Source organism: Nycticebus coucang, chromosome 16 (assembly GCF_027406575.1).
Source record: "Nycticebus coucang isolate mNycCou1 chromosome 16, mNycCou1.pri, whole genome shotgun sequence".
NCBI classification, from domain to species: Eukaryota; Metazoa; Chordata; class Mammalia; order Primates; family Lorisidae; genus Nycticebus; species Nycticebus coucang.
Genome location: NC_069795.1, coordinates 72,023,066 through 72,048,962, shown reverse-complemented (window position 1 = coordinate 72,048,962; position 25,897 = coordinate 72,023,066). Strand labels below are relative to the sequence as shown.

Here is a 25,897-nt window from a genome sequence, read left to right as displayed (position 1 = left end):
GCTCCTTAAATCCAGAGAGAGAGAGAAACACACTTCATCCTCATTCTTCACTTAGAAATCTCCTATTTTTCATTTGATGTCTCATTCAAAAGCCACTACTACGGGAACTTTCCTTCAATCTTATCTCCAAATTACGATGAAGCACTGATTTCCCCGTTGTCCTAATACTTCATATGTATATCAACGCAGATGTAATATCAAAATCCACTTGCCCTGCTCTCTGCCTTGGAGGTGGTACAGGAGCTGACCCTCTAAGTACTGCGTCATCTCCCTTCTCTCACTGCTATTTGGGTTCCACAAGGGAAGGCACCAGCCAGTATTAAAGGGTAGGGGGAGACAGTGGTTGAGGTACTTATGTTCTCCTGGCTGTCTCTGTAGCCAGGGCTCTGTCCCGTGGCATTTTCTGGTGGGTATCGCTCTTACCAGGTGCCCCTCCCTTTCCCCTTCTGCCTAGATGGGAAGGCAAGGCTGGGGCTGCTTCATAAATCCTTAATTAAAATTCTCCTCAGTTGCCCATTTTGGGTATATCATCTATATCCTGCCCAGCCCTTTTGTGATACAAATAACTGTGTTAATCTCTGTTTCCTTTCTTAGTCCCCTCCCTTCCACCTTCACTCCAAAGAGAAGAGATCTGTGTCTACTTCATCTTTTTTTTTTTTTTTCTTTGAGTCTTAATTTCAGAGATTTGTTGTATTTTTTTTGCTAAGGGAAAAGTAGGATATTTATACAATTTTCTTTCTCATTTAGTTTTGAAAATCTAAAGTACTTGTAAATTCTTAAAATACCTTTATCCAGGGCTGGGCAGGACAGGTCCCTGTCTGACTCCACACATCACAAAAAGAAAAAAGATTTTTAGATAGAGAGAGAAGAAAATAATCTTAAAAAAAAATACCTTTACCATCATAGTAGAACAGTAAGTTCTTTTTTTTTTTTTTTTTTTTGTAGAGACAGAGTCTCACTGTACCGCCCTTGGGTAGAGTGCTGTGGCGTCACACGGCTCACAGCAACCTCTAACTCTTCGGCTTACGCGATTCTCTTGCCTCAGCCTCCCGAGCAGCTGGGACTACAGGCGCCCGCCACAACGCGCGGCTATTTTTTTGTTGCAGTTTGGCTGGGGCTGGGTTTGAACCCGCCACCCTCGGCATATGGGGCCGGCGCCCTACTCACTGAGCCAAAGTCACCTCCCTAGAACAGTAAGTTCTAATAATGAAGTTCTTAATAAGCAATGGCTTACCAATAAAAACACATTCAAAATAGCTATAAATGCATTCTTTACAAGTAATTCAGCATATTTTTATATCATTTTCACTTATGCTTAGAATTAGGGCAAGTAGATTCATTACTCTGGTGGAAATACAGAAAATCTCTCATTCATGCAATATGCAGGGATAATATTCAAGTCAAAAGGAAAAAATACCAATCCTGTTCTTGTAAATGTGCCCATATATGATCATCGCCATGCGCAATGAAGAACCCCCTGAAGTTTCCCACGTCAGGAACACGTGCCAGCTCAGCGAAACACCTGGTATCCATAGCTGATTTACTACTAGATGTCATTTCAATAAAACCAAAAGGAGCCCTGCAAGTGTCTATAAACCAGAGTTTCCAATGCAATAAGGACAGTCAGTGATCAATGTAGTCATCCGGAGGATTGCGGCTGTTTCTTAAGGAGTGCAACTTCAAAGGGCCAATATCAAAGGTAATTTTTTAAATTAATTTATATGTAATTCCATTTAAATTTTTTATCACAGTATAACATATGAAAATAGTCTCTCCAGGGCGGCGCCTGTGGCTCAGTCGGTAAGGCGCCGGCCCCATATACCGAGGGTGGCGGGTTCAAACCCAGCCCCGGCCAAACTGCAACCAAAAAATAGCCGGGCGTTGTGGCGGGCGCCTGTAGTTCCAGCTGCTCGGGAGGCTGAGGCAAGAGAATCGCTTAAGCCCAGGAGTTGGAGGTTGCTGTGAGCTGTGTGAGGCCACGGCACTCTACCAAGGGCCATAAAGTGAGACTGTCTCTACAAAAAAAAAAAAAAGAAAATAGTCTCTCCAAAGCAAAACATGTGGAAACATTTATAAGAAGTCTTTTTTTTTTTTTTTAACAGAGTCTCACTCTGTCACCCTGAGTAGAGTACAGTACAGTGACATCATAGTTCATAGCAACCTCTAACTCTTGGGCTCCAGCGCTCCTCTTGCCTCAGCCTCCTGAGTAGCTGGCACTACAGCTGCCTTCCACAATGCCCAGCTGTTTTTTTTCTTTTTTCTATTTTTAGTAGTGACAGGGTCTTGCTGTTACTCAGGCTGGTCCCAAACTCATGAGCTCAGGCAATCCACTGCCTCGGCTTCCCAGAGTGCTAGGATTACAGGTGTAAGCCACCGCATAAGGCCCAAGAATCATTTTTTAAACTAACTGATCAGATTTCATAGGCTGCTCTGGGAAACAGGATCTTGCTGGATAAAATCTTTTTATTTGGTGACTTTTGGCATGCACTTCACTGGACCAATTATTCTGTGTGTTGTTCTAAGAGCTCACCAAAACATAGATCATGCCATATAGGTAGTAAAGAAAATGCTAGAAGATAGAAAGCTAGTTTGCACCATCCTTCTTTCTGATAATATGCTAGCATATCTTCATTCATGATGGTCACGGGGTCATAGAGTCCTGGTCCACTCATCACTGGTCTATTCATACACCTCCAAATATGATATGCCAAAAGGGGCACGTTGAGACTCAGTGTAAGCCACTCTGCTGCACCAAGAATCATGACACAGAAGTAAGCAAGGATGAGCTACTCTGGGAATGCAAGGGAATTCGGGGTATTACACTGGTCTGTGGGATTCTTGTAATTAGTCTTCAGCTCATCACATGCTATTATAATGTGCCAGATGACGAAGAAGATAAGCAGAGCGCTGAGCAGCAGCATCTGCATGCAGCAGAAGGCCTTGAATGTGAACTCCAGGGCCAGGGAGGAGACAGGAGCAGTCCTGGCCCAGCTGAGCAAGGCAACCCTTGGCCCTCTGGGGAAAATGATTCACCTCTCCCAGGCCACAGCCCTCGTCTTTATAATCTTAACACAGTGTCAAGCAGATCAAGGACATTCCACGTAGGTTGGTTAAATTAAAATAATGTCAGGTCAGAGAGCAACTCGATGACCCAGTGTATTTTTCTGAACATGGGTGTGTAGCATGTTTTAATGGAATGCCCAGCAGAAAAGGAAACTAATTCTGTGCCAAGCATTCTACAGACTCTTATCTCCCTTAATCCCTCACTACCATGAAGTAGTTATGGCTGTGCCCTTTGTACAGATGCAATTGACTCGGTTAATAAATCGCAGAGCCCAATACTGTGACCTGCAATTTGGCAATAACACTTGTCCCAAAAGGGCAATAATCTTGGGGCAGCTGTTTGCAACCTCCAAGACAAGGACCCAACCTTTAGCAGAAGCAGTTTTCACAGAAAAGAAAGCGAAAGAAGCTCAAGGCCTAATAAGTCTGCTGGCTGGGGCGGCCCTGGCAGTCCCAGGGAACTAGCAGAGCAGGAGGGTGGCTGTGCCTGGCTCCTTCCTGCCGTGAGTCTAAGAGCTGGGGGCCTTAGGCCCCCAGACGAACTTCCACACCGAGTTGCAGGCGCACTTCCAAGGCTGGAGGAGATCGCGAGGCCGGGAGTGTGAGGGCCGCCAGGAGCCAGGGAGATTCTTCCTGGCGCTCTTCCTCCGGGAGGATGGTGAGAGGTGTGAGGGCGGTGCGAGGACGGGGTAATGGGGCTGCCCCACCAGGCTCCAGGTACCCGCGAGTTGGCGCGTGACCCCAGGCCGGGCACAGGGCTGTCTTCCAGCGCCCAACACGCTGCCTCGGGCCAGCCTGTCCAGAAAGATGCTACGCTGGGCATCGTTTTCCAAAGCAGTTTTGGTCTTTTTTCCCCTCTCAAAGTTTAAAAGTTGTCTCGGTTAGGTGGATCTGCTTTTTTAAGAAAAGCTTTTAAGTTCTTTGTAAATTTGAGATATTTATTAGTCCTTTATCTGTGATATGTGTTATGAATATTTCTTTTAGTTTTGGATATGGTGGCTTTCTTCGGCATGCAAACGGTTTCATTTTGTATAGCAAAGTTCACGAGTCTTTTATTTTATTACATCTTCATATTACATATTTTAATATATAACTTTACTCATACTTTGCCCTACACCCATGTTATAGAAAAGTTCACTCATGCTTTCTTCTAGTCCTTGTACTGATATTTTTTATATATTTAAATCTCTAATACATTTAGAGTTTGTTCTTGTGTATCGTTTGAGGAATGGATCTAATTTTATCTTTTTTCCAAATGGGTATCAGTTGTCCCAATGCGATTTATTAAAAATGTTATCACTGCCTGGGTAACTTGAACCGGGTACGTAGTTAAGCTATTTCTGGACCTTTTGTTTTATTCTATCCACCTGTTTATTTCATCCCCTTTAGAGAGACTTTGTAGTATTTTATTGTTTTTTTTTTTGTTTGTTTGGAGACAGAGTCTCACTCTATTACCCAGGCCGAACTGCCCTAATGAAGTGTTTTTAATTTTTAATTTTGTACAGACAGGGTCTCACTGTTGCCTTGGCCAGTGTCAAACTGCTGGCCTCAAGTGACACTCCCACCTTGGCTGCCCAAAATGCTGGGATTGCAGGCTGAGCCACTGGGACCTGCAGGATGCCTGGGATGTCAGAGCTTGTACCCCTAGAGTGCTCCCATCTCAGAGTTTTCCTAGCTATTCTTTTTTTGTTTTTCCTTTTGACCTCTTCTGATTTATGGTCAGTGTTAAGAAAGCTCATTGGAATTTTTATTGGGATCACATTAAATTTATAAATTCAATTACAGAGACCTGACACCTTGAGGTGGTGGTGAGATGTTCTAACCAAAACAAAGGAAGTGGATTAATACTGAAGAGAGAATGTTGGTAGGCTTTCAACCCGCCATGGCTGAGCTGATCCAGAAGAAGCTGCAGGGAGAAGTGGAGAAATATCAACAGCTACAGAAGGACTTGAGTAAATCCATGTCAGGGAGGCAGCAGCTTGAGGCACAACTAACAGAAAATAATATGGTGAAGGAGGAACTGGCCTTGCTGGATGGGTCCAACATGGTCTCTAAACTTCTGGGTCCTGTGCTGGCCAAACAGGCGCTGGGGGAGGTTCGGGCCACAGGGGGGAAGAGGCTGGACCATATCACAGCTGAAATTAAGCGATACGAATCCCAGCTCTGGGACCTTGAAGGGCAGTCAGAGCATCAGAGGGAAACCCTTGCTCAGCTGCAGCAGGAGTTCCCGCAGGCCCAGGCAACAAAGGCAGGGGCTCCTGGGAAGGCCTGACCCCAGGGTTGGGGGGGAAGGGGAGAGAATGAGGCAGCTCTAGGATCTATATTGTAGGTAATAAAATGTAAAAATACCTGGCTTTGTTTTCTGACAAGCCACTTCTGTCTTAACTGTCTCCATTCAGCTCTCTAGCCCCTTCCACCTTATACATACTTTACCTGTGTTAAACTGGAATCTCTCTGTGCAGGGTAATCTTTTCTGTCTTGAAACTGAACTCTTAAACCTGTTTGTTACCTGTGTATACAACCCTAACTCTCCCTTATCTTGGTTGGCATGACCCTTTAGGAAACCCAAAAATGACATTTATAATATAACATGTTGTTAGGAATGCCAGCTTAATTAAGGAACCCACAATTTTCTAAAACAAAGAAATAAACAACAACAACAAAACAAAGGATGTGGGCCAGGCCTGGTGGCTGACGCCTGTAATCCTAGCACTCTGGGAGGCCAAGGTGGGTGATTTGCCTGAGTTTAAGAGTTCGAGACCAGCCTGAGCAAGAACAAGACCCCATCTCTAAAATTAGCCAGGTGCCTGTAGTCTCAGTTACTCAGGAGGCTAAGGCAAGAGAATCACTTGAGCCCAGGAGTTTGAGGTTGCTGTGAGCTGTGACACCAGGGCACTCTACCCAGGGTGACAAAGTGAGACTGTCAAGAGGCAGGAGGTTGGAAGGAACAACGGATGCCTTATCTTTACTTAAAACAACATTTCTTGTTCAATTTGGGCTTTTTCTTGTTTGTGTAAATGAAGTTTTCTCATTCTCTGTAGTTTCCAATTATTTACATAATTGAATATTTAGACATTTTCTTTCATTTTAAAAATTAAGCTATAATTTATGTACAACAAATTAAGCTATAATTATGTACAACAAATTCATACTTTTCTCTGAGTTTTGACAAATGTATACCACCATAATGAAGATATGAAAGAGTTTGATCACCTCCTAAAATTCCTACTTGTCCTGTTGTTACTAACCCCTTCACTAGTGAATTCCTGGCATCCCCTGGTCAGATTTTGGTCTCCATAGTTGCAGAACATTAAACTGTGTAACGAAATCATACAGTATTTAATATTTTGAGTCTTAGATATCACTATATTCTATTGCTTTCTAATTAAATTCCACTGTGGCCAGAGATAATATTTTCTATTATTTGAATCCATTAAAATTGTTATATTACTATTTGTTTTAGGAACAGAATATGGTCTATCTTGGTAAATTCCCATGCACACTTCAAAACAAAGTGTGTTCTCTTGTTGGGTAGGATATTCTATAAATGTCAATTAGAGTTGGTTGATAGTGTTGTTCAAGTTCTCATATCCTAATTTATTGTATGACTACTTCTTCTATTAATTATCAAGAGAGTATGATAAAATGTACAATTATAAGCGTGGGTTTATTTCTTCTTTGGATTTTATCAATTTAGGCTTCATATATTTTTGAAGCTTTGTTAATAGGTATACTATGTATAAATGTTGAGGATTATTATTTCCTCTTGATGAACTGATCCATTTGTCATCATGAAATCACATTCTTCATTCTTGGCCTTTGTAATATTTGTACTAAAATCTACCAGGTTTCTTTGTTCTTTATTTATTTTTTGAGGTAGGATCTCGCTCTGTTGCCCAGGCCAGAGTGTAGTGGTGTCATCGTACCTTACTGCAACCTCTGTCTCCAGGCTTGAGTGTTCCTCCTGCCTCTGCCTCCTAGCATCCTGCCTCAGCCTTCAAGTAGCTGGGACTATGGGTGCCCACCACCACACCTGAATAATTTTTATATTTTTTGTAGAGGTGGGGTCTCACCCTTGTTGAGGCTGGTCTTGAACTTCTGGCCTCAACTAATCTTCTTGCCTTGTAGTCTCAGAGTGCTAGGATTATAGGCATGAGCCACCTCACCTGGCCCCTTTTCTTTTAATTTTCAGAAATTGTGATAAAGTACATGTAACATCAGATTTACCATCTTAACCATTTTTAAAATTTTTTTTATTTTTTTTATGGTTGAGGATTCATTGAGGGTACAAAAAACATCTTAGCCATTTTTAAGTGTAGAGTTCATTAGTGTTAAATATGTTTACACTGTTGTGCAACCAATCTCCAGAACTTTTTCATCTTGCAAAACTGAAATAGTACATTATTTGTATTTTCATGACTAACTTATTTCATTTAACGTAATATCTTCAAAGTTTATCTATTTTATAGTGTGTCTCAGAATTTCTGTACTTTTTAAGGCTGAATAATATTCCATGGTATGTATACACCACTTTTTATTCATTCATTCACCCAGGGATGGACATTGGGTTCCTTCTACCTTTCAGCTACTGTAGATAATTCTGCTGTGATATTTGTTGTCTCCATCACCTTGGACTACTGTGACAAATGTCAGAGACTGGATAGCTTAAACAACAAACATTTATTTCTCGTAGTATAGAGGCTAGAAGTCTGAGATCTTGGTGCCAGCCTTGTCAGGTTCTTAGCACAGACTCTCTTCCTGGTTTGTAGATAGCCGCTACTGGCTGTGTCCTCACATGGCAGAGAGAGCGAGCTCTGGTCTCTTATCTTCTTATAAGAAAATTAATCCCATCACAGGGTCTCTGCCCTTCTGACGTCATCTAAACACAATTATCTGCAAAGGCCCCAGATGAAATCAGAATATCTCATTGTGGTTTTGATTTGCATTTTCTTAATGACTAATGACATTCAGAATTTTTAATGCCTTAATTAACCATGTATATGTCTTCTTTTAAGAAATGTCTATTTACATCTATTGCTGATTTTTAAATTAGGTTATTTGGTTTTTCATTGTTGAGTTGTAAGAGTTCTTTACATATTCTATGTACAAATCATCAGCTATATGATTTTCTTCCATTTTGTGGGTTCTCTTTCCACTTTCTTGATGGTGTTATTGTTTTTATTTTCAATTGTCTCAACATGTGGTTGTATTTGTAAAGAATAACTTTTTCTGTAACTTTTTATTTTCTGTATTTATCCTCATTTCTTTTCTTCACCTTATTTTGATGACCAGGAAGAGTTCCAGAGTTCCAAATAATATATTGAAGGAAGCGATGACAACATATATCTGATTTTTGTTTTATTTTTGGTTTTTACTGCTCCTTAGAAGAGTGATGCTCATGTTTTCTTCACTGTGAATACTCTTGACTTCTGAGTTCAAAATAAGATGCTTTTTTCCCCTTTGAGACAGAGTACCACCTGTTGTCCCAGCTACAGGGTAGTGGTGTCATCGCTCACAGCACCTCAAACTTCTAGGCATAAGCACATGCTACCATGCCTGGCTAATTTTTCCATTTTTTATAGAGATGTGCTTTCACTCTTGCTCTTGAAGCTGGTCTCAAACTTCTGACCTCAAGTGATCTTCTTGCATTGGCCTCCCAAAGTCTAGGACTACAGGCCAGGCCCCTTATGAGACTTTATCATGCTAAGGGAAATCCCTTTGTTTCTCTCTCAAAGATTAAAAAAAAGAAAAAACAACGAAAAATGCATGTGAAAGTCTCTATTCTCCCCTTCATTTGTGATGAATCTACTAGTACCCAGTCTTCTTGTGAATGTGAAGCATTTCTGTATTTGGTTACATCCGGAGATTGCTCTTTCATTATGCAGTCACTTCTTTCTTGTCAGTAAAAACTTGTAGCTCTATTAATTTAGATCAGTGAATGAGCACCATCATTCACTGTCATGTTCGTGACTTCCCCCCATGATTTGATGAGCAAATCCGACTTTACCGAGTAAAATGTTTAACTTTATGTAATCAATTTAGCCAAAGAGATACTTTTTTCCTTGTCATTTAAAAAAAAAAATAAGGCAATCAGCAAAATCTGTTTTCTTCTAAGGTATTTAATACAGACAGTAATATAAAGATGAAAGCCTTTCAAATCTCAAGTTTGATCTAAAAACTAACATCTTGAGTGTTTCTTCCTAAAAATCAGTAAGTTGGAAGACCTTGGTACAAAAATACTACTTTTCAGCAGAATTGATAAAATGGAAGAAATGGAAGTGGATGAAATAAATGAATTTGCTAAAAGACCTTTCACAAGCCTCTCTTTTCAATGCATTCCACAACATCCAATACATCAGGATTGAGAACATGCGATCTTTGCTCATAACGTCTTTTACTGGCCTGTCCAAAGCCAGTGTGACTTCAGGGTGGAAGTAATAGCCAATATTAAAGTTGCTGTCATCACTTTTCTCAGAAATACTGGTAAGGCAGACAATAGCTTGTGACCTTTCATTTCCAAATTGTGGTAGCATCCTACTTTGAGATTCTAGGCATCTAACCATGGGTCTTCTTTAAAAGTTGTGCTCTTTTTAACTCCCAGTAAGAGAGAGCTGTGAGGGAATATGTAGAATTACTTCTGCTATTGCTGGTACCCACCATTTATCTAGTCCTTGCTCTCTGCCAGGCACTGTGCTAAACTTTTTACTTACCTTATAACATATAGCTCTCTGAGATAGGTACTGTGATTATGTCCATTTTACAGATGAAGAAATTGGGGCTTAGCAAGGATTTAAGTAACTTGCTCACAGTCACTAGGAAATGGATTCAGATTTCCAAAGTAGACTTCCTGACTTCTGAGTGTATTTTCTTAACCACTATACATGTCTTCTCAAATTTCCATTGAGTTTTAATAGTAATAAGGCTTTATTTTTAACATAATGGTATGTCCTAATAGTGATCAAGGTATGATGACATGTATAAGGGGGACAGAGAGAAATTGGATGTAGCAAACCATACTGTATTTTTTTCTTTTAACAATATTGTATTATAATCATTATTACTATCATCAGATTACAGAGTGGCTGCTCACGCTTAATTACATTTGGAGAGGTTGTTTGATCCTTGTTCCCCAAATGATCTCAAACTGGAGATAATTGTTGAAGATAGCTGTGCATTCAGCATAGGCAATGTATGTTAGATGGAAACTAACATTGTGAAATCTAACTTTACATAGAAACTAGGTATCTGAATTTTTAATTTTTATTTATAGCCTAAAAATCAAATTGCTTTCAAAAATCTATTTTCTTTTCATATGAAATGAAATTACAGTGCCAATAAACAGTTGTTGTTTTTTTTTTTTGTATATTTTGGCACAGTTGTTAATGTTTGTAATGGACTCTAAAAAGTTTGGCAACTCTAGATTTTCCCAAAACTTCTGGAATTCACAAGAAACCACTGAGACTGATAATATGTCACCTGATATTGAAAATAATTATATAACAATTTTCTTTGAAAAATACCAAAAAAGAAGAAGGATGTCTAGTATTTCCCAGAGGAGAGTTCAGTCCCTGTTGAGTCTTCTGACTATAAAGGTAACTATGATTTCTCTTGCTTCTCTTTTTGTTCTTTTCAAAAAGACATATATATAGAGAGAGAGCTTTATCTCTTCTTTATTGACGTTCAAAATGATGATTAACCATTTGATGCATAAATGAAGTCAGATTAGGAAACCCATCAAAGCTACCACCTTCTTATTGGATGTGCTATGAATTAACTCAAGCTTTGAACACGTCTCTGTGGAAATCTAGCTAAAACAGTTTTAGCTGTTGTTTGTTGTTGTAGTAACAAAAAATAAAGAACAAAAAACTTTGCTTGACCCAAATTTCCATGTAGCTACTACTGCATTTCTTTGCTTCCCTTTGCAAAAAAAATTTCTTTCTTTCTTTTTTTTTTTTTTTGCTTTTAGACAAGAGTCTCACTCTGTCACCCTGAGTAGAGTGCTGTAGGATTAGGCCGGCACCCTAATCCTTTTATCCCCCAAGTATTCTTGATCCATGATTTGAATCCACATATGGGGAGCCCACAAATACAGAGGGCTAGCTATTTATATGTATCTTTACAACTTTTTGTTAAGATCCTTAAAATTTATACTTCTGGCACAGAGGTTAGGAGTGGGCTTTCGAGCAATGATTTTTCTGGAAAAAATGGTTAGGGTGTGGGGGTTTTAGCCTTATCTTCACTATGTCCACCAGCCTGCTTTCTCAAACCATTCTAAGTAAGCATATAATTTATATTACTTTTTTATTGCTGCATAATAAATTACCCCCCAATTTAAGTGTTTGCAATAACAAATGTTTATTTCCTCACATATTCTGTGGGTGAGGAATTTGGGAGCTGCTTAGCTGGGGGATTCTTGCTCAGGTCTCTCACGAGGTGGTGATCCAGATGGTTGAATCTACAGCCACCTGTAGACATGACTGGGATTGGAGGGTGTGCTTTCAATTCATGGCAGTTGCCAGATTCCTCAATTTCTTGCCACAAGGGCCTCTCCATAGGGCTGTTCATGACATGGCTGCTGGCTGACCCCAAAGTGAGTTATCCAAGAGAAGGCGGGAGAGACAAAGAGCCAGCAAACCTAAAGCTGCAGTGCCTTTTATAAGCCAGCCTCAGAAGTGACACAGCATCACCTGTCATATTCTTTTTAATTTTTAATTTTTTTTTTTTTGAGACTGAGTCTCACTCTGTTGCCCCAGGCTAGAGTGTGGTGGCATCAGCATAGCTCACTGCAACTTCAAACTCCTGGGTTCAAACAATCCCCTTGCCTCAGCCTCCTGAGTCGCTGGGACTATAGGTGCCCACCATGACACCTGGCTAGTTTTTTTAATTTTAGTAGAGGGTCTCGCTCTTGCTCAGGCTGGTCTCAAACTCTTGAGCTCAAGAGATCCTCCTGCCTCAGCCTCCCCATGTGCTAGGATTACAGGCATGAGCCACTGTGCTTGGCTACACTCTGTCATAGTCTATGAGACTCACAGCAACTCTGATGTGATATGGAAGGAAACTATGCAAAGGCTTAATGACCAGGAGGTAGGGATCTTTGAGAGAAATCTTACTTACACAATCCAAGAAACTGCCTTCATCACCCTCTCCTTCTGCATTGTCACACATAAGCCTGCTATATAGAAAGTCTAGAGCACCACTGGCTATTAGAATTCCAAATGTATGGATTTAGACTCTTGTAGAGTGTACTAGATGTATAATAATGACAAAGTTACCTTCTGACTCCCATTCCCTCATTTAAAAAGTGGAGATAAAAATCTATCTCACAGATGGGGCCTGTAGCCCAGTGGGTAGGGCACCAGCCACATACATCAAGGCTGGCAGGTTGAAGCCTGGCCTGGGCCTGCTAAACAACAATGACAACTGCAACCAAAAAAATAGCTGGGCATTCTGGCAGGTGCCTATAGTCTAAGCTACTCAGGAGACTGAGGCAAGAGAATCGCTTAAGCCCGAGAATTTGAGGGTGTTGTGAGCTGTGATGCCATGGCACTGTACCAAGGGTGATATAGTGAGATTCTGCCTCAAAAATAAAAAATAAAATAAAATAAATCTGTCTCACAGGCTTGATGTGAAGATTAAATTATGTGAGATAACATTTATAAATGTCTGGTACATAATAGGTATTTAGTAAATAAAGCTATTACAGTTATCAAAGAGGGAACAAAAGGAATATACAAGTTATTAATTTGATGAGAAATACCAGTTAGGAGGTGTGTTTTGGGTAGTTGTATGTCTCTGTAGATTTAGAGATAAAGTGCCCTGATATTTAAATATTTGTGTCCATCATTTTGATATCATTATCATCTCTGACATAATAGTGCTGTAATAAAGTATTTCTATTAGTAAGATGTATTTAACAACAAACTAAGGAAAATATGGAAGGCAAAATGCAAAACAGTTAATTTAGATGTAAAATCAGACCACTAATTGATGGTCCTTCTGTTTGCCTGAGATCTCTCTGTCTCCCATGTCGACCCATTCCCTCTTAGGGCAGTTCATTATTTAAAAACCTAGCTTTATATTAAAGCCAAGTATCTTTTACTTTAATTTTGCCTATGAGTCCTTGTTCCTCTTTATGAAACTGTAGAAGGAAATCCTTTCTATAAGGTAGTCCTTCTGGTGTGTAAGCACAACTATTATGTACTGCCCTTGCATTCCACCCCACCCATTAATTCTGCTTCTGCAAGTTACTCGGTTACTTCCATATATCCTCATATGACACGGCTTTGAGTCCCTTCACAGCATCAGTTTCCTAAAAACCAGAACGTATCTAGTTTTCATAATCCCTTTAACTAAGTTGGGTACCTTGAAGTAAGCACATCCCCAGTTTTCCCAGTGAAAAATAGACTAGGATTATTATTCACCACACATTCTTGTTACTATGTTTCTATTACTTTCACCCCCAAATTCATTATGATATATATATTTTTAAATGAATGGACTTTCTTTTTTTTTTGAGACAGAGCCTCACCATGTCACCCTCAGTAGAGTGCCATGGCATCACAGCTCACAGCAACCTTAAACTCTTGGGCTTAAGCGATTTTCTTGCCTCAGCCTCCCAAGTAGCTGGGACTACGGGTGCCCGCCAGAATGCCCGGCTATTTTTTTGTTGTAATTCTTGTTGTTGTTTTGGCGGGCCCGGGCTGGGTTCAAACCTGCCAGTCCCGGTATATCTGGCTGGCGCCCTAGCCGCTGAGCTATAGGCACTGAGCCATGACTGGACTTTGCTTTTAGAGCAGTTTTAGGTTTACAGAAAAATAAAATAGAAAGTAGAAAATTACCAAATACCTCTGACCCCCAATTTCCCCTTTTATAATATTAACATCTTGCACTAGTGCAGTACGTTTGTTACAATTAATGAACCAATACTGATACTTTGTTATTGATTAAAGACCATCGCTGACATTAGCGTTCACCTTTTGTGCTGTACAGTTCTGTGGGTATTGACAAATGCATAACATCAAGTGTCCACCTTTGTAATATACAGAAAGTTCCACTGCCCTAAACAATCCCCTGTGCTCTGCCTATCCATCCCTCCCTCCCGCCAGTCTCTGGCGACCACTGATCTTTTTACTGTCTTTATAGTTTTGCCTTTTCCAGAATGTCCTGTAGTTGAAGACAGTATGTCGTCTTTCCAGAGTGCTTTCACTTAGCAATATGTGTTTATGTTTCCTCCATGTCTTTCTGTGATTTCATGGCTCACTTCTTTTTAGCCCTGAATAATAGTCTGTTGTATGGAAGGATCAGTTTACTTATCCGCTCATCTACAGAAGTACATTTTGGTTGCTTCCAACTTTTGGCAATTATCAATAAAGCTATGTGGCTGCTCTAAACACTTAGGTGCATGTTTTGTGTAAACATAAGTTTTCAACACATTTGAAGCAACAAGGGTGAATAAGAAGGGATAATATTGCTGGAAGACTATATTGTGTTAGAAGAGTATGTTTAATTTTGTAAGAAACTACAACAGTGTCTTTCAAAGTGGCTGTCAGCAATGAATGAGAGTTTCTGTTGCTGCATATTCTTGTCAGCATTTGGTGACCTTTGTATTTATTTTTTATTTTTTTAGAGACAGAATCTTACTTTCTCACCCTCGGTAGAGTGCTGTGACGTCACAGCTCACAGCAACCTCCAGCTCTTAGGCTTAGGTGATTCTCTTGCCTCAGCCTCCTGAGTAGCTGGGACCACAGGCACCTGCCACAAAGCCTGGCTATTTTTTTGTTGCAGTTTGGCTGGGACGGGCTTCAAACCCGCCACCCTCGGTATATGGGGCCGGCGTCCCACTCACTGAGCTGCAGGCACCGCCCCATCCCTCAGATGTATTTGCACGATTTAGTTGCTAGGCCACATTCTCTTTCTCCCACACTTGTGTAGTTATTCTCTGTACATCTCTTAGCACTCTTTTTTTTTTTCCTGGTGCTCTCCCAGATATCACAAGGTGGGAGTCTCTTTTACTTATTAAGTTTTCTCATAATCCAACTGCTGTATGCCCTGTTGTTAAGGACTCACACTTGCAATCTTCTTCGAAGGAGCGCCTTTGGGAGAATGAAGGTGCCTTTCCTGGGAGTTTACATTCATCTCCCAATCAGATGGCCCATAGGCAGTGACTGTCTGGTACAAGGCACAATAACTCAGCTCCCTTGACCCCAGGTGAGACAAACACTGCGATGCAGTTTATATGAATGTGGCTCCCTGGGGGATCAGCCTAAACATGAGTAACCTAAAACCACATTCTAGTTTCACTTCTTCTCCTCTGCCTTCAACGCTCACTTCCTAAGGGTTTCTCTTGAAGGCACAACCTTAATAAATCACTTGCATACACAACCCGATCTCAGGCTCTGATACTAGGCAATCTGACCTAATTTTATGACTTCTTCTTGTTACAGAACACAATCATTTTTAATATTTTTAACTATTATAACTATTCTTTCTTTTAGGGCAATAGAATCTTATTCTGTTGCCCAGGCTAGAGGGCAGTGGTGTCATCACAGCTTACTACAACCTCAAACTCCTGGGCTCAAGCAATCAGCTCACCTCCATCTGCCAGAGTGCTAGGATTACAGGCATGAGCCACTGCTTTTAAAAACAGTAGTGTTTCCGGGCGCAGTAGCTCATGCCTGTAATCCTAGCACTCTGGGAGGCCGAGGTGGGTGGATTGCCTGAGCTCAGTAGTTTGAGACCAGCCTTAGCAGGAGTGAGACCCTGTCTCTACAATTAGCTGGGCATCGTAGCCTGCACCTGTAGTCCCAGCTACTTGGGAGGCTGAGGCAAGAGAACCACTTGCCCAAGAGGTTGAGGTTGCTGTGAGCTATGAGAAACATGGCACTCTACCAAGGGTGGCAAAGTGAGACTCTGTCTCGAAATAAATAACTAAATAAATAAACAGTGTCTTTACTTCTAATAGGTTATTTTAAATTGCTTGTGTTTTATTGTTTGTATTTATTGTATCACGAAGGCAAGACATTTTCAGGAAAAAAAACTACCTTTCCAATTTTCCAATAAATATCAATGGAAAAATTAGATTAATGTGACAAAACTTTAGTGCAAAATGAACGCAAATGGAAGAAATATTCTGTTAGGTTGGGATTACCTCCATTGCCTTTTTGAATGTCCCATCTTTCATTGAACTGTTGACAGCAGCACAATTTTAGAAAGACAGTCTGTGTTTCAGAGTCTCATTAGTATCGGGATTTCTTTATGTGCCAAAGGTATCTTTTACTCTTTGAAATATCACCATCTGATTTTGCCTGAATGACGTCAGTCCTGTATTTTTATTTTTTTAGTGGTGGATACCTACTTGGCTAAAAATCTTGTCTTCAGTGAAAGATGCTCCCATGTTGTAAGTCTTTGGGCACAGCCTTGTATGGAAGGGAGAAGCCCCTGAGAAAGTTGCTGGCACCATTCCTGGTGTCCCTGGATCTGCACATGTGGATGTTCATGTGGAAGAAACATCACCTGATTGGAATGACAAATTATAAAGAGGGAAGTTGTCGCTGTGAGGTAACATGACCACAAGTCAGCTGTAAGGGGACGGAGGTAACACTCAGGTCTGCAGCCACCGAACTCACTCAAAGAAGACTGAAAAATCAGTGTCATCAAGACCCGGGAGAAGATTTTCCCCCAAATTCTCCTTCATGTCTAAATATCAAGTCACCAAACTGAATGTGATGTATGGAAGGACATAAAAAAAAGCACAGGGGATGATAGGATTTTGACTGGGTTTGATATATTTAAGGAGATATTGGTTCTGAATATTGGTTGTTTGGAAAATGTGAAAAGAATTGTAACACAAAGACATTAATAGAAAGTACCAACAAAAACATTGAAAAGATAATCAAATTTGACAGAGAATGTGGCTGATTCATTTGGAAGGTTTTCTGGTCTTCACAAAGTGGGACATCATTGATATTGCTTTCACCCAACTTACCATACTGCATGCAGGGGGGTATGAAGTGAAGAATGAAATTCCTGAACAAGGGAAAAGGATTGCCCAGAAGTCTGTTCCCAAAGACAGTGAAAAATTCTCTGAGACAATTTTAATCAAAGAAAATGTATATCCTTTTCTAGTTATCCACATATAGAAAATAGGTTTTATTTCATGCGTTATCTGTGACCAAATGATAGTTATTGCCTGGAGCTCTGTGTTGAGGAAGATTCTGAGACTGTATTTGGATTGATTGAAAAAAAAGTTCTGATACCAATTAGTAATGTCTGTCACAGGTGCAATAAAAAATATGTGCCATGTTTTTATCATTCATTAGCATGGGAAATCCCATGAGGTAGAACAGCTCACATTCTGTGAAAAGCAGAGCTGAATTGGGTGTGAAGAGACCAGATTCAAGTACTGAAATCTACTAGTTATTTTCTGTTTAGCCCCTACAAGGAGAGTGTTCAGACAGGCACTGCCTAGTAATGCTTTTCTGTTTTCTCCACAGTCAAGGATCTATTTCAGCAAGAAAGATTATCTTTCAAACAGAAATGTTCTAGCTTCCACCCAAACCTGTGAAGGTCTGACCCTCAAATTGATAAGTGGAGATGTTCAGTTTGTCAGGGTAGGTGGTACTATTTAGTAAATCCACCAAGGAACAATGGTTCTCATTAGGTTTAGGGTCAAAGATTTAGGTAATGTATATTTGAGAAGTTGAACGCACCTGAAGTTCATGCAGGGATGTATTTAACATCCTTTATGTATTATTTCACGTGTACCCATGTGGAGGGGTCTGAGTTTCTTCTCTAACCAGTGTGTCCAAATACATTTGTTTTGTTTCTCTATGACTGTCCTTGACCTACTTTCAACCCAGGTTTGTTTTTCTCTCTGCCTCCCATCAACATTAATGAGGAAGACATATATGCCACACTATAAAGTCACCCTTCACAAACATCCCATTGCTCCTGCCTCGGCATTTTCCAGAGACACAGGGAGAATAAGGAAGGATAAAGATTACTATTTAGGTGCTAAATCCTCAACTTGGCTACTGCCTATGGGTTCTTTCCTATCACTTCCTTTTCCTTGGAATCACCACTTAGCAAGAGTCAGGCCCTCAAGTCCATTATAGTTGATATCCATAATACTTCATCCTGGCTGCAGATCAGAATCATCTGGGAAGCTTTTTAAAAATATAGATGCCCAGGCCCCGCCCTAGAGTTCCTGACTTTAATTGGTCAGATCTGTGGTGTAGTTGACAGTAGTTTTTGAAAGCATTCCAGGAGATTCTATCATGTAGCTAGGGCTGAGATTCACTGCTGTGGATGCTTCTTCAGAATTCTGCAGCCCTCAAATTTGGACACTTGATATTTACCTTCAGGTGGCACACATTCCGACTAATGGAAGGAGAGCCCTCCTGATGAATTTCAGGATTCTTCTGGATTATGAGCCACTGAAAATACTTGTTGCTTTTGCTATAGCTCATGATATGGCAGAGGAGAGGGAGCCCACTGCTTCCTTTATTTTTCTCTAGCCAAGAGTCCTTAGATTCCACGCCACTCCTGTCCACATGATCAGAGCATTCACTTCCTCGCCCCAAGTCAAATTACCAGGGAATCAAAGGTTGTCAGTGAACACAAAATCTGAGTAAGATGAGTTTGAGGAATTGAATATAGAACATCAAATGGTATCAGGCTATAGGATAGCCTCTGCACACTGGAGCTGGATGCCCCTGGACAGGCTAGAATGGACACTACTTTCCTTCACCTTAGTGACTTCCCTTTGTCCAGGCCATAAGGGCTGACCAGACCCCCCTTTAGATAGGCCCAATCTGTCTTTAGGTATGTTATTATGTTAAATTAAAAACAATTATTTTCAGTTTCTGCCAGCCTAAAAGCGATTCTCACTTCCCACCTCTCTCAATCTTTCTATGTTTCTATTCAATCTGTTTCTGTCTTTCCCTTTCTGTCTCTGCCTTTCATTCCCACTTTCCTTCTTTCTCTGTCTCTGTCTTTCACTCTTTGTCTCTGTCTCTGGTCTCTATTTCACTCATTTTCATAGCTCTATTCTGACCAACTAGGTGTTGATTTGACAGTAGTGGTTAGTATATTTCCTTAATTTGTAAGTTTCAGGAGTCACCTTGTTACGGTGTCTAAGTCCTGACAACGTCATAAACTCCTTGAGGGCAGGGCTGGCATGTTAGCGTGAAAGGCAAAATGTGTCTTGTGCATTACTCCATATTGCTTAGCAAAGTCACAGGTGCTCAATCGTTACGTATGGTTGAATCTCTAACCAACTTCCTGTTTTCATTAAGGCTGACGTCATTGTCAACACTGTTCCCAGGGATCTTCAGCTTGGAGGAGGACCACTATCTCTGGCTCTTTTGAAGAAAGCTGGTCCACATCTCCAGAAGGAGTTAAATGCCAGGACGCACCAAACGAACCAGAAAGTGGGTAGTATGTTCATGACAAGTGGCTGCAATCTAGACTGCAAAGCAGTACTCCACGTCGTGGCTCCAAGATGGAAAAAAGGAGCAGGGGCTTCTGAGAAGGTAGAGAAAGCCTTAGTACTTCACATTCTTTGGTAGCTTTGGGAATTTCTTTCTGGCATGGTTCTCAACTAAGGCAATTTTGCCACACAGGCTTGTTACGACTGCTACTGGTGCCTAGTAGATAGAGGCCAGGGATGCTGCAAGACGTCCTACAATGTGCACGCCAGCCCCAGTCAACAAAGAAATATTTGGCCCAGGTTGAAAAACTTTAGTATTGATTGAGACCAGGCTGTTTATTGAAATCTTTGCTACATTTCACGGAGATTCCATCACAACTATCTGTTATTTAATAGTAATTGACCCTTGGAAGTAGTAACAGCCATTGGGCTTTTCCGGGAGTGATATCTAAAAAGTAATATATTCATCCTTCAGGATGCAACAAAGAGATGCACCCTGAGCTGCAGTGAAGAATAAAAGAGAGTCACAGCCCTTGGCTTTTTTTTGTTTGTTTGTTTTGTTTTTATTGTTGGGGATTCATTAAGGGTACACAGAACCAGGTTACATTGATTGCATTCGTTAGATAAGGACCCTCTTACAATTGTTTTGTTAACATAATTCTCACCTTCACTCTTTGTCTAACCTCCCAATTTATATTTGCAGAATATAAAAAATACGTTTACGCTGTAGAAAGTACAGAAAAGTATAAAAAGAAGGTGAAAATCATAATATCAGTCATCAATAGATAATTTTGGTTAACATTTTATGTATTTCCTTCAAGTCAATTTTATACATAATTATTTCCTAGTTGAGATTCTCTTTCAAACATTTTTTAATATTGCTTTTTTTCTTAAAGATTTTTCTCATGTTAAAACTCTTCATGAACATCACTTTTCGTTTCATTGAGGTTCCATTGTTCATGTAATCATTCCTTGAGTAAGTTTGACTCTCTCTGGAAAATCTTCTCTTTTGTTGTTTTCCCTTTCTGACTTCTCAGGCCCTGACAAAGCCAGCAGTAGCAGAGAGGTCCTAGTCAGACTTGCTACATCTGTGGCTCTTTCTGTTTTCTACCAGTTGGAGCCCTGACCTATGTTATTGTACTTCGTACGTTTCAGATTATGGCAAGAATCATCAAGAAATGTTTGAAGACTGTAGAACTACTAAGCTTCTCATCAATCACATTTCCCCTGATTGGAACAGGAAATTTGAAGTTTCCCAAAGCTACTTTCGTTGAACTACTCTTTTCAGAAGTGTTCAAATTTAGTAGCAGTTCTTGGCAGAGAAACTTAAAAGAAGTTCACATTCTAGTATATACAAGTGATGGGGAAGGCCGTCAGGTATGGTTGTGTATCTTGTCTGGTCATTCCGGCAAGTGAACCCCAATACAATCAGCTGTCAATAATAGTTGTATACTTCCCTGCCGGTAAATGTTGGTTGCTGATGGGAGGCTGTCACATGGCTTGCCTATGAGCTAACACTAATAACTCACACAATCCTTCTTAGACAGTTTATCAGAGGACCAGATAATCTGTAATAAGTCAATTCTTAGAAAAAAGTAGTAAATTTGTGTCATAAAAATGGCCTAAGCATTTTAACAATAACTATTTGAAAGCTAGATCATGTCTCTACCTATAGGGAAAAGGTAGGATAAGAGAAGCCTGAAGAATTTAGGCTGAGCATGGTGGCTCACATCTATAATCCTAGCACTCTGGAAGGTGGGTGGATTGCTTCAGCTCAGGAGTTCAAGACCAGCCTGAGCCAGAGTGAGACCCCGTCTCTAAAAAATAGCCAGGCATTGTGCTGGGTGCCTGTAGTCCAAGCTACTTGGGAAGCTAAGGCAAGAGGATCACGTGAGCCCAAGAGTTTGAGGTTGCTGTGAGCTATGATGCCATGGCACTCTACCCAGAGTGACAAAGTAAGACTCTGTCTCAACAACAACAACAACAACAACAAAGAATTTAGTTATTAGGATAGAGTATACCAGGCCATACAAGTCTGTGAGAGTCTGGAACTAGAAATACCAGCACCATATTCAGCAGTAGAGAAACAGTCAAAATCACATTTGCTAAGCACTTATCACTGGCACTATACCTAGGTTTGAAGCTCTGTTTTTCCATTTAAAAGTTGGGTAACATAACTTCTCTGAATCTCAGTTTTTTTATGGGTAAAATGAACACATTATTAAGATCTTGCAGAGTTGATGTATTAAAAGAGAGTAGGTTTCAAGTGTTTGCATGGTATCTAGCACATAGCAAGCCTCAAAACCAGTTGCAGTAGTAGTTATCACCTCATAATTACCTGACTTCAAGGGCTAACAGGCAATTGCCACAACTTACTAACATTAGTACTTGAGAAGGACATTGAAAATGGTTTTGTTTTCTAAGTTCTTATTTCTAGCCATTTGGGATGGAAGTGTAGCCTTCCCAGACATATTTCCCAGAGAGCCTCACAAACATTTCAAAGTATTACATGATGTAGTTTATAAGCTTATTTACCCATACATGAAGGAGATAATAATAACAGTTAAAAGATTAATACTTATCCCAAATCTTTTCTTAGTCCCCCCCCAGTGAATATAAAATGTCCAGAGACATAATTCTTGCTCAAAGATAGACTGGGAAAAATAATATTAGCAAATTTTCATACCTAAAGTGGACTATCCAGGTGAAACTTTATAACTCCAATTTGTCACCCATTGCTCAGTTTTGTCACTCACATGACCAACAAATCATTTTCCATTTCTAAACAAAACTTCAGCTTATGAAGGCCTAATGTAGATTTTAGTGATTTTGTTCAGGAGGCTTTGGCTAGGCATAGAGATGAAATATACCATATGTATTTGTTGTTAGTCAACCCCAGAATGCATCTACCAGCCAATTATGCTAAGAAATGTTGTACCCTGACCCCCACACTGGAACCGTTCTACACTCTGCTAAGCACATCATATGTAGCAGGCCTGAAGTATGGGGTTTCAAAAGAAGAGAGATAATCTCTTACTATTGCAAATAAAGCATATGACTTCCTGCAGAGCCAGTATACTAAAATGGATCTGGAATGGAAAAATAGATCCTTTTGTTTCCACAGGTCTTTGTGGTCCCTAAATTAGTTGTTAGCTAGAAAGACTTCATAAAGGACTTAATCGTTAGCCCTTAGAAAACCTTACATCCCTTTATTTAGTTCCCTAACCTACTCACCTGGGTATAGTGTTAGTTATACTCATGAAATGAAGTAAATCAGCACTGCTATTTATTGAGAAAATTTCTAGGTTGAACCACAATCCTTTCATTCCAAAGTCTATGAGGTAAGAGAAAATCTATCACAAGCTATTGTTCTTATTTGATATCTGCTCATCAAAGATTTGGAGTAGTATTCCTATAGAATGTTATTGTGGTCAATGACTCTGTTTCTATTTCCAGGCATTTTTAGATGAATTTGCCAGACGGTCAGGTGGAAATCCCAACGACGACGAGATTTTCATGCCTAGAGATACCCAAGGTCTGGGGAAGTTGTTCTGCTAAGGAAATATTTCTCTTTGCTTAGTAACTTTTCAGTGGTAGTTGAGTCTAATAGAAGGAGGCAAAACTAATTGACATGAAGACCAATTGGTGAGGGAGAAGGTGTTAGAGTGTGTCCCATTGTCTGGGCACACGAAGAAGCCAGAGTGTTAACATGAACTAAATCATTGGTAATGAAATCAGAATTGCAAAGAATTGTGTATGGCACATTACACTTTACTGATCACTTTCATGTACATTATATTATTTATCTATACAATGGCCCCATGGGCAGGTGTTTCTGTTGCCACTGTAAAAACACCAAAAGGGAGATCTAATGAGCTGAAGGGATGAGTGGAAGCGGCACATCTAAGTTGTAAAGCCTCAGAGTGCGGAGTGGACAGGAATATGCCAGCATGTTGCTGGTAATTTCCTCCGAGCATCCTCTATATTGCTATCCGCAGTGATAATAAAAGACTTTCCCAGTGATGTTGCTCACATGATATGAGAGAGCACTTTCCACCCTCCCCTTCTTCCTCACTCCTTTCATGATGCCACAGCCACTTTTGCCAGTAAACACGTTGGTTCAATCAGCTGTTCCTGCCTGATCTTATTTAACTGAGAAAATGTAGATACTCTTTTTTCCACAAAGCATTATTTTCTAATTTCCTTTAAAAAGGAAATCTAGCAGTTTAACAGGCCAGGAGACATGATAGTGTTTAGATTTATATTGGGGAAAAGAAAAAAGACTGGGAAGAGAATAGGGCCCCAAGACACTTGCTGTTCCTCCAAGCCAGTCAATTCCTTATCCATTTTCTTTCTTTTCAGGTATCTTCAGGACTGACTCTAATCCTGTATCCGTAATGCATCAAATGAAAATTGGTGCAGTTACTTTCCAGGTTGCTAATGGAGATATCACCAGAGAAAGTGTAGATGTTATTGTAAACTCAACAACAAGGACATTTAATCTGAAATCAGGTACTTTATTTAAGCAATGTACTTCATCGTAACTATTGATGGCTATATTACCCTGAGTAGACAGAGGATGTTGTAGAAAATATGCCAGCCCTGGACTCAGAAAGACCCGGGTTGGGATGGAAGGGTAGCCTTCCCAGACATGTTTCCCAGAGAGTCTCAGAAACATTTCAAAGTATTACATGATGTAGTTTATAAGCTTATTTACCCATACATGCAGGAGATAATAATAACAGTTAAAAGATTAACACTTATCCCAAACCTTTTCTTAGTTTTTTCTATATCACTTATAAGCTATATCACTTAGCATGATGTGTTCTTGGACAAGCCAATGACCTCCCTGAGCCTTGTTTCTTTGCCTGTCAAATGCCTATTTCCCAGAGGAGGATTAGATGGGTGAAACTGATATAACGGTGGGTTGTAACTGTTGCATCATGCTTAATGTCAGCTCTCAGCCCCTTTTATCTCTGGATTAGGCTGCCACACTTATAATTTAATAAGCTTTAAGTTCTTCTATTTTTACTTCCCTCTATTTTTACCCTGTCCCAGAAGTGAAACTCAACTCTTTTTCTTGTTCTGTGAAATGTTTAACCATACCCATTACAGTAACACTTTCAAGCATGCCTTCCCCACATATATTTATTAATTTATAACTTTTATATGTATACTCTTTTGCTTATATATTTCATAGATCATAAAACATTGACTTTTAAATTACAAATGTAAGGTAAAATATAAATAGAAATAGAATTTTACATATTTTATCAATTGCAAAATGTTATGGAATTTACAGTGCAGAAATGAATCTATAGAATATCACTTTAATTTATTAGTCACTTTTTAAGTCATTCAAAATATGGACCTAAAGAACATCCAGTTATATGAAACATGGTATATAGAATTATCATTTATGTACATTTATCCCTGCACCCTTTTGGTATGCCATGGAAGCAACAATAAAGGAATGAAAAGAGGATAAACACACAAGCAGAAAGCATTTTGGAGGGGAAACAACTATGAACAAGTAATAACATATTTTAGAAGATGGGAAGCTGCTAGCCAGTGGTAGGAACTGACATGGGATGGGGGGTAGAGGGCAATACTGCCGGAGAGAACAGCGGCCCCTATAGACATGCGAGTTAGAGACAGCAGGTGCCTGGGAAGACAGGGGACAAATACAAACATGAGAACAGAATTAGATGAAAATCCTTATCAGCAGCAATTAGGCCTCTTGAGTCTATTCACCCTCCTACGCAGCAGTAACTTTACTTGCTCTTCCCCAACCAGAGATGGGAGGTTCATGCCCTAGAAAAATGGAGCCAGAGGAATTCTGGACGTAGGGCACCAGGCACAGGTGAGGTGGGGAATATGTGAGGAGGCTTGTTGACCAGTGCGCTTTAGCTGTCTGCTGCTCCAAAAGCTGTGTCCAAGAGAAGGTCTCTGTACTGGACAAGGAGTATCGAGCTTCCCTCCCTGCATGGCTCCCGGAATAGCAGACAGCTGAAGACCATTGGTCAACAAGCCTCCAGGCCTCCTCACATACTGCTTATAAGCTCACTTTTACATATGAACAGACTGGCCAAGATCACTGAACACAGAGAGAAGTTTCCAGCACAGCAAAGACTGAGACCAGAACAAACAAACCAAAAAGGGAATGTTTAAAAAAATAAGATGTTAGCCTGGGAGACATAGTAAAAGTCTGTCTCTAAAATAAATAAATAAATAAATAAATAACAAGGTGGGTATGGTGACTTGCATATTTGTAGGCCTGGCCCTTCGGGAGGCTGAGGCAGGAGGATCACTTGAGCTCAGGAGTTAGAGGTTACAGTGAACTATGATCATGCCACTGTCCTCCAGCCTGGGCAACAGAGTGAAAGCCTGTCTCTAAAAAAAATT

At 40.2% G+C, this 25,897-nt stretch overlaps 2 protein-coding genes and 1 pseudogene across 5 annotated transcripts in view; 2 read left to right on the top strand and 1 right to left on the bottom strand.

Moving 5' to 3' along the window:
- Positions 1-2,518: 2,518 nt before the first annotated feature.
- Positions 2,519-2,951, bottom strand: LOC128567855 (protein cornichon homolog 1-like; annotated as a pseudogene).
- A 437-nt stretch (positions 2,952-3,388) lies between these two features.
- The window catches only part of LOC128567882 (protein mono-ADP-ribosyltransferase PARP15-like), a 39,295-nt gene continuing 16,786 nt past the window's right edge, over positions 3,389-25,897 (top strand). For 2 of the 4 annotated variants that reach the window (XM_053565482.1, XM_053565480.1), the window contains exons 1-7: positions 3,389-3,721; positions 4,849-4,927; positions 17,556-17,672; positions 19,359-19,595; positions 20,648-20,869; positions 22,949-23,027; positions 23,855-24,004. In XM_053565482.1, coding sequence (XP_053421457.1) covers positions 4,922-4,927; positions 17,556-17,672; positions 19,359-19,595; positions 20,648-20,869; positions 22,949-23,027; positions 23,855-24,004 — 811 coding nt within the window. In that variant the 5' untranslated portion in view covers positions 3,389-3,721; positions 4,849-4,921. The remainder of the gene's footprint in view (positions 3,722-4,848; positions 4,928-17,555; positions 17,673-19,358; positions 19,596-20,647; positions 20,870-22,948; positions 23,028-23,854; positions 24,005-25,897) is intronic. The other 2 variants (XM_053565481.1, XM_053565483.1) reach the window with 2 other exon arrangements.
- LOC128567883 (prefoldin subunit 6-like) lies at positions 4,934-5,415 on the top strand. The gene has a single exon (XM_053565484.1). The coding sequence runs from the start codon at positions 4,946-4,948 to the stop codon at positions 5,333-5,335; it is 390 nt and encodes a 129-aa protein (XP_053421459.1). The 5' UTR covers positions 4,934-4,945; the 3' UTR covers positions 5,336-5,415.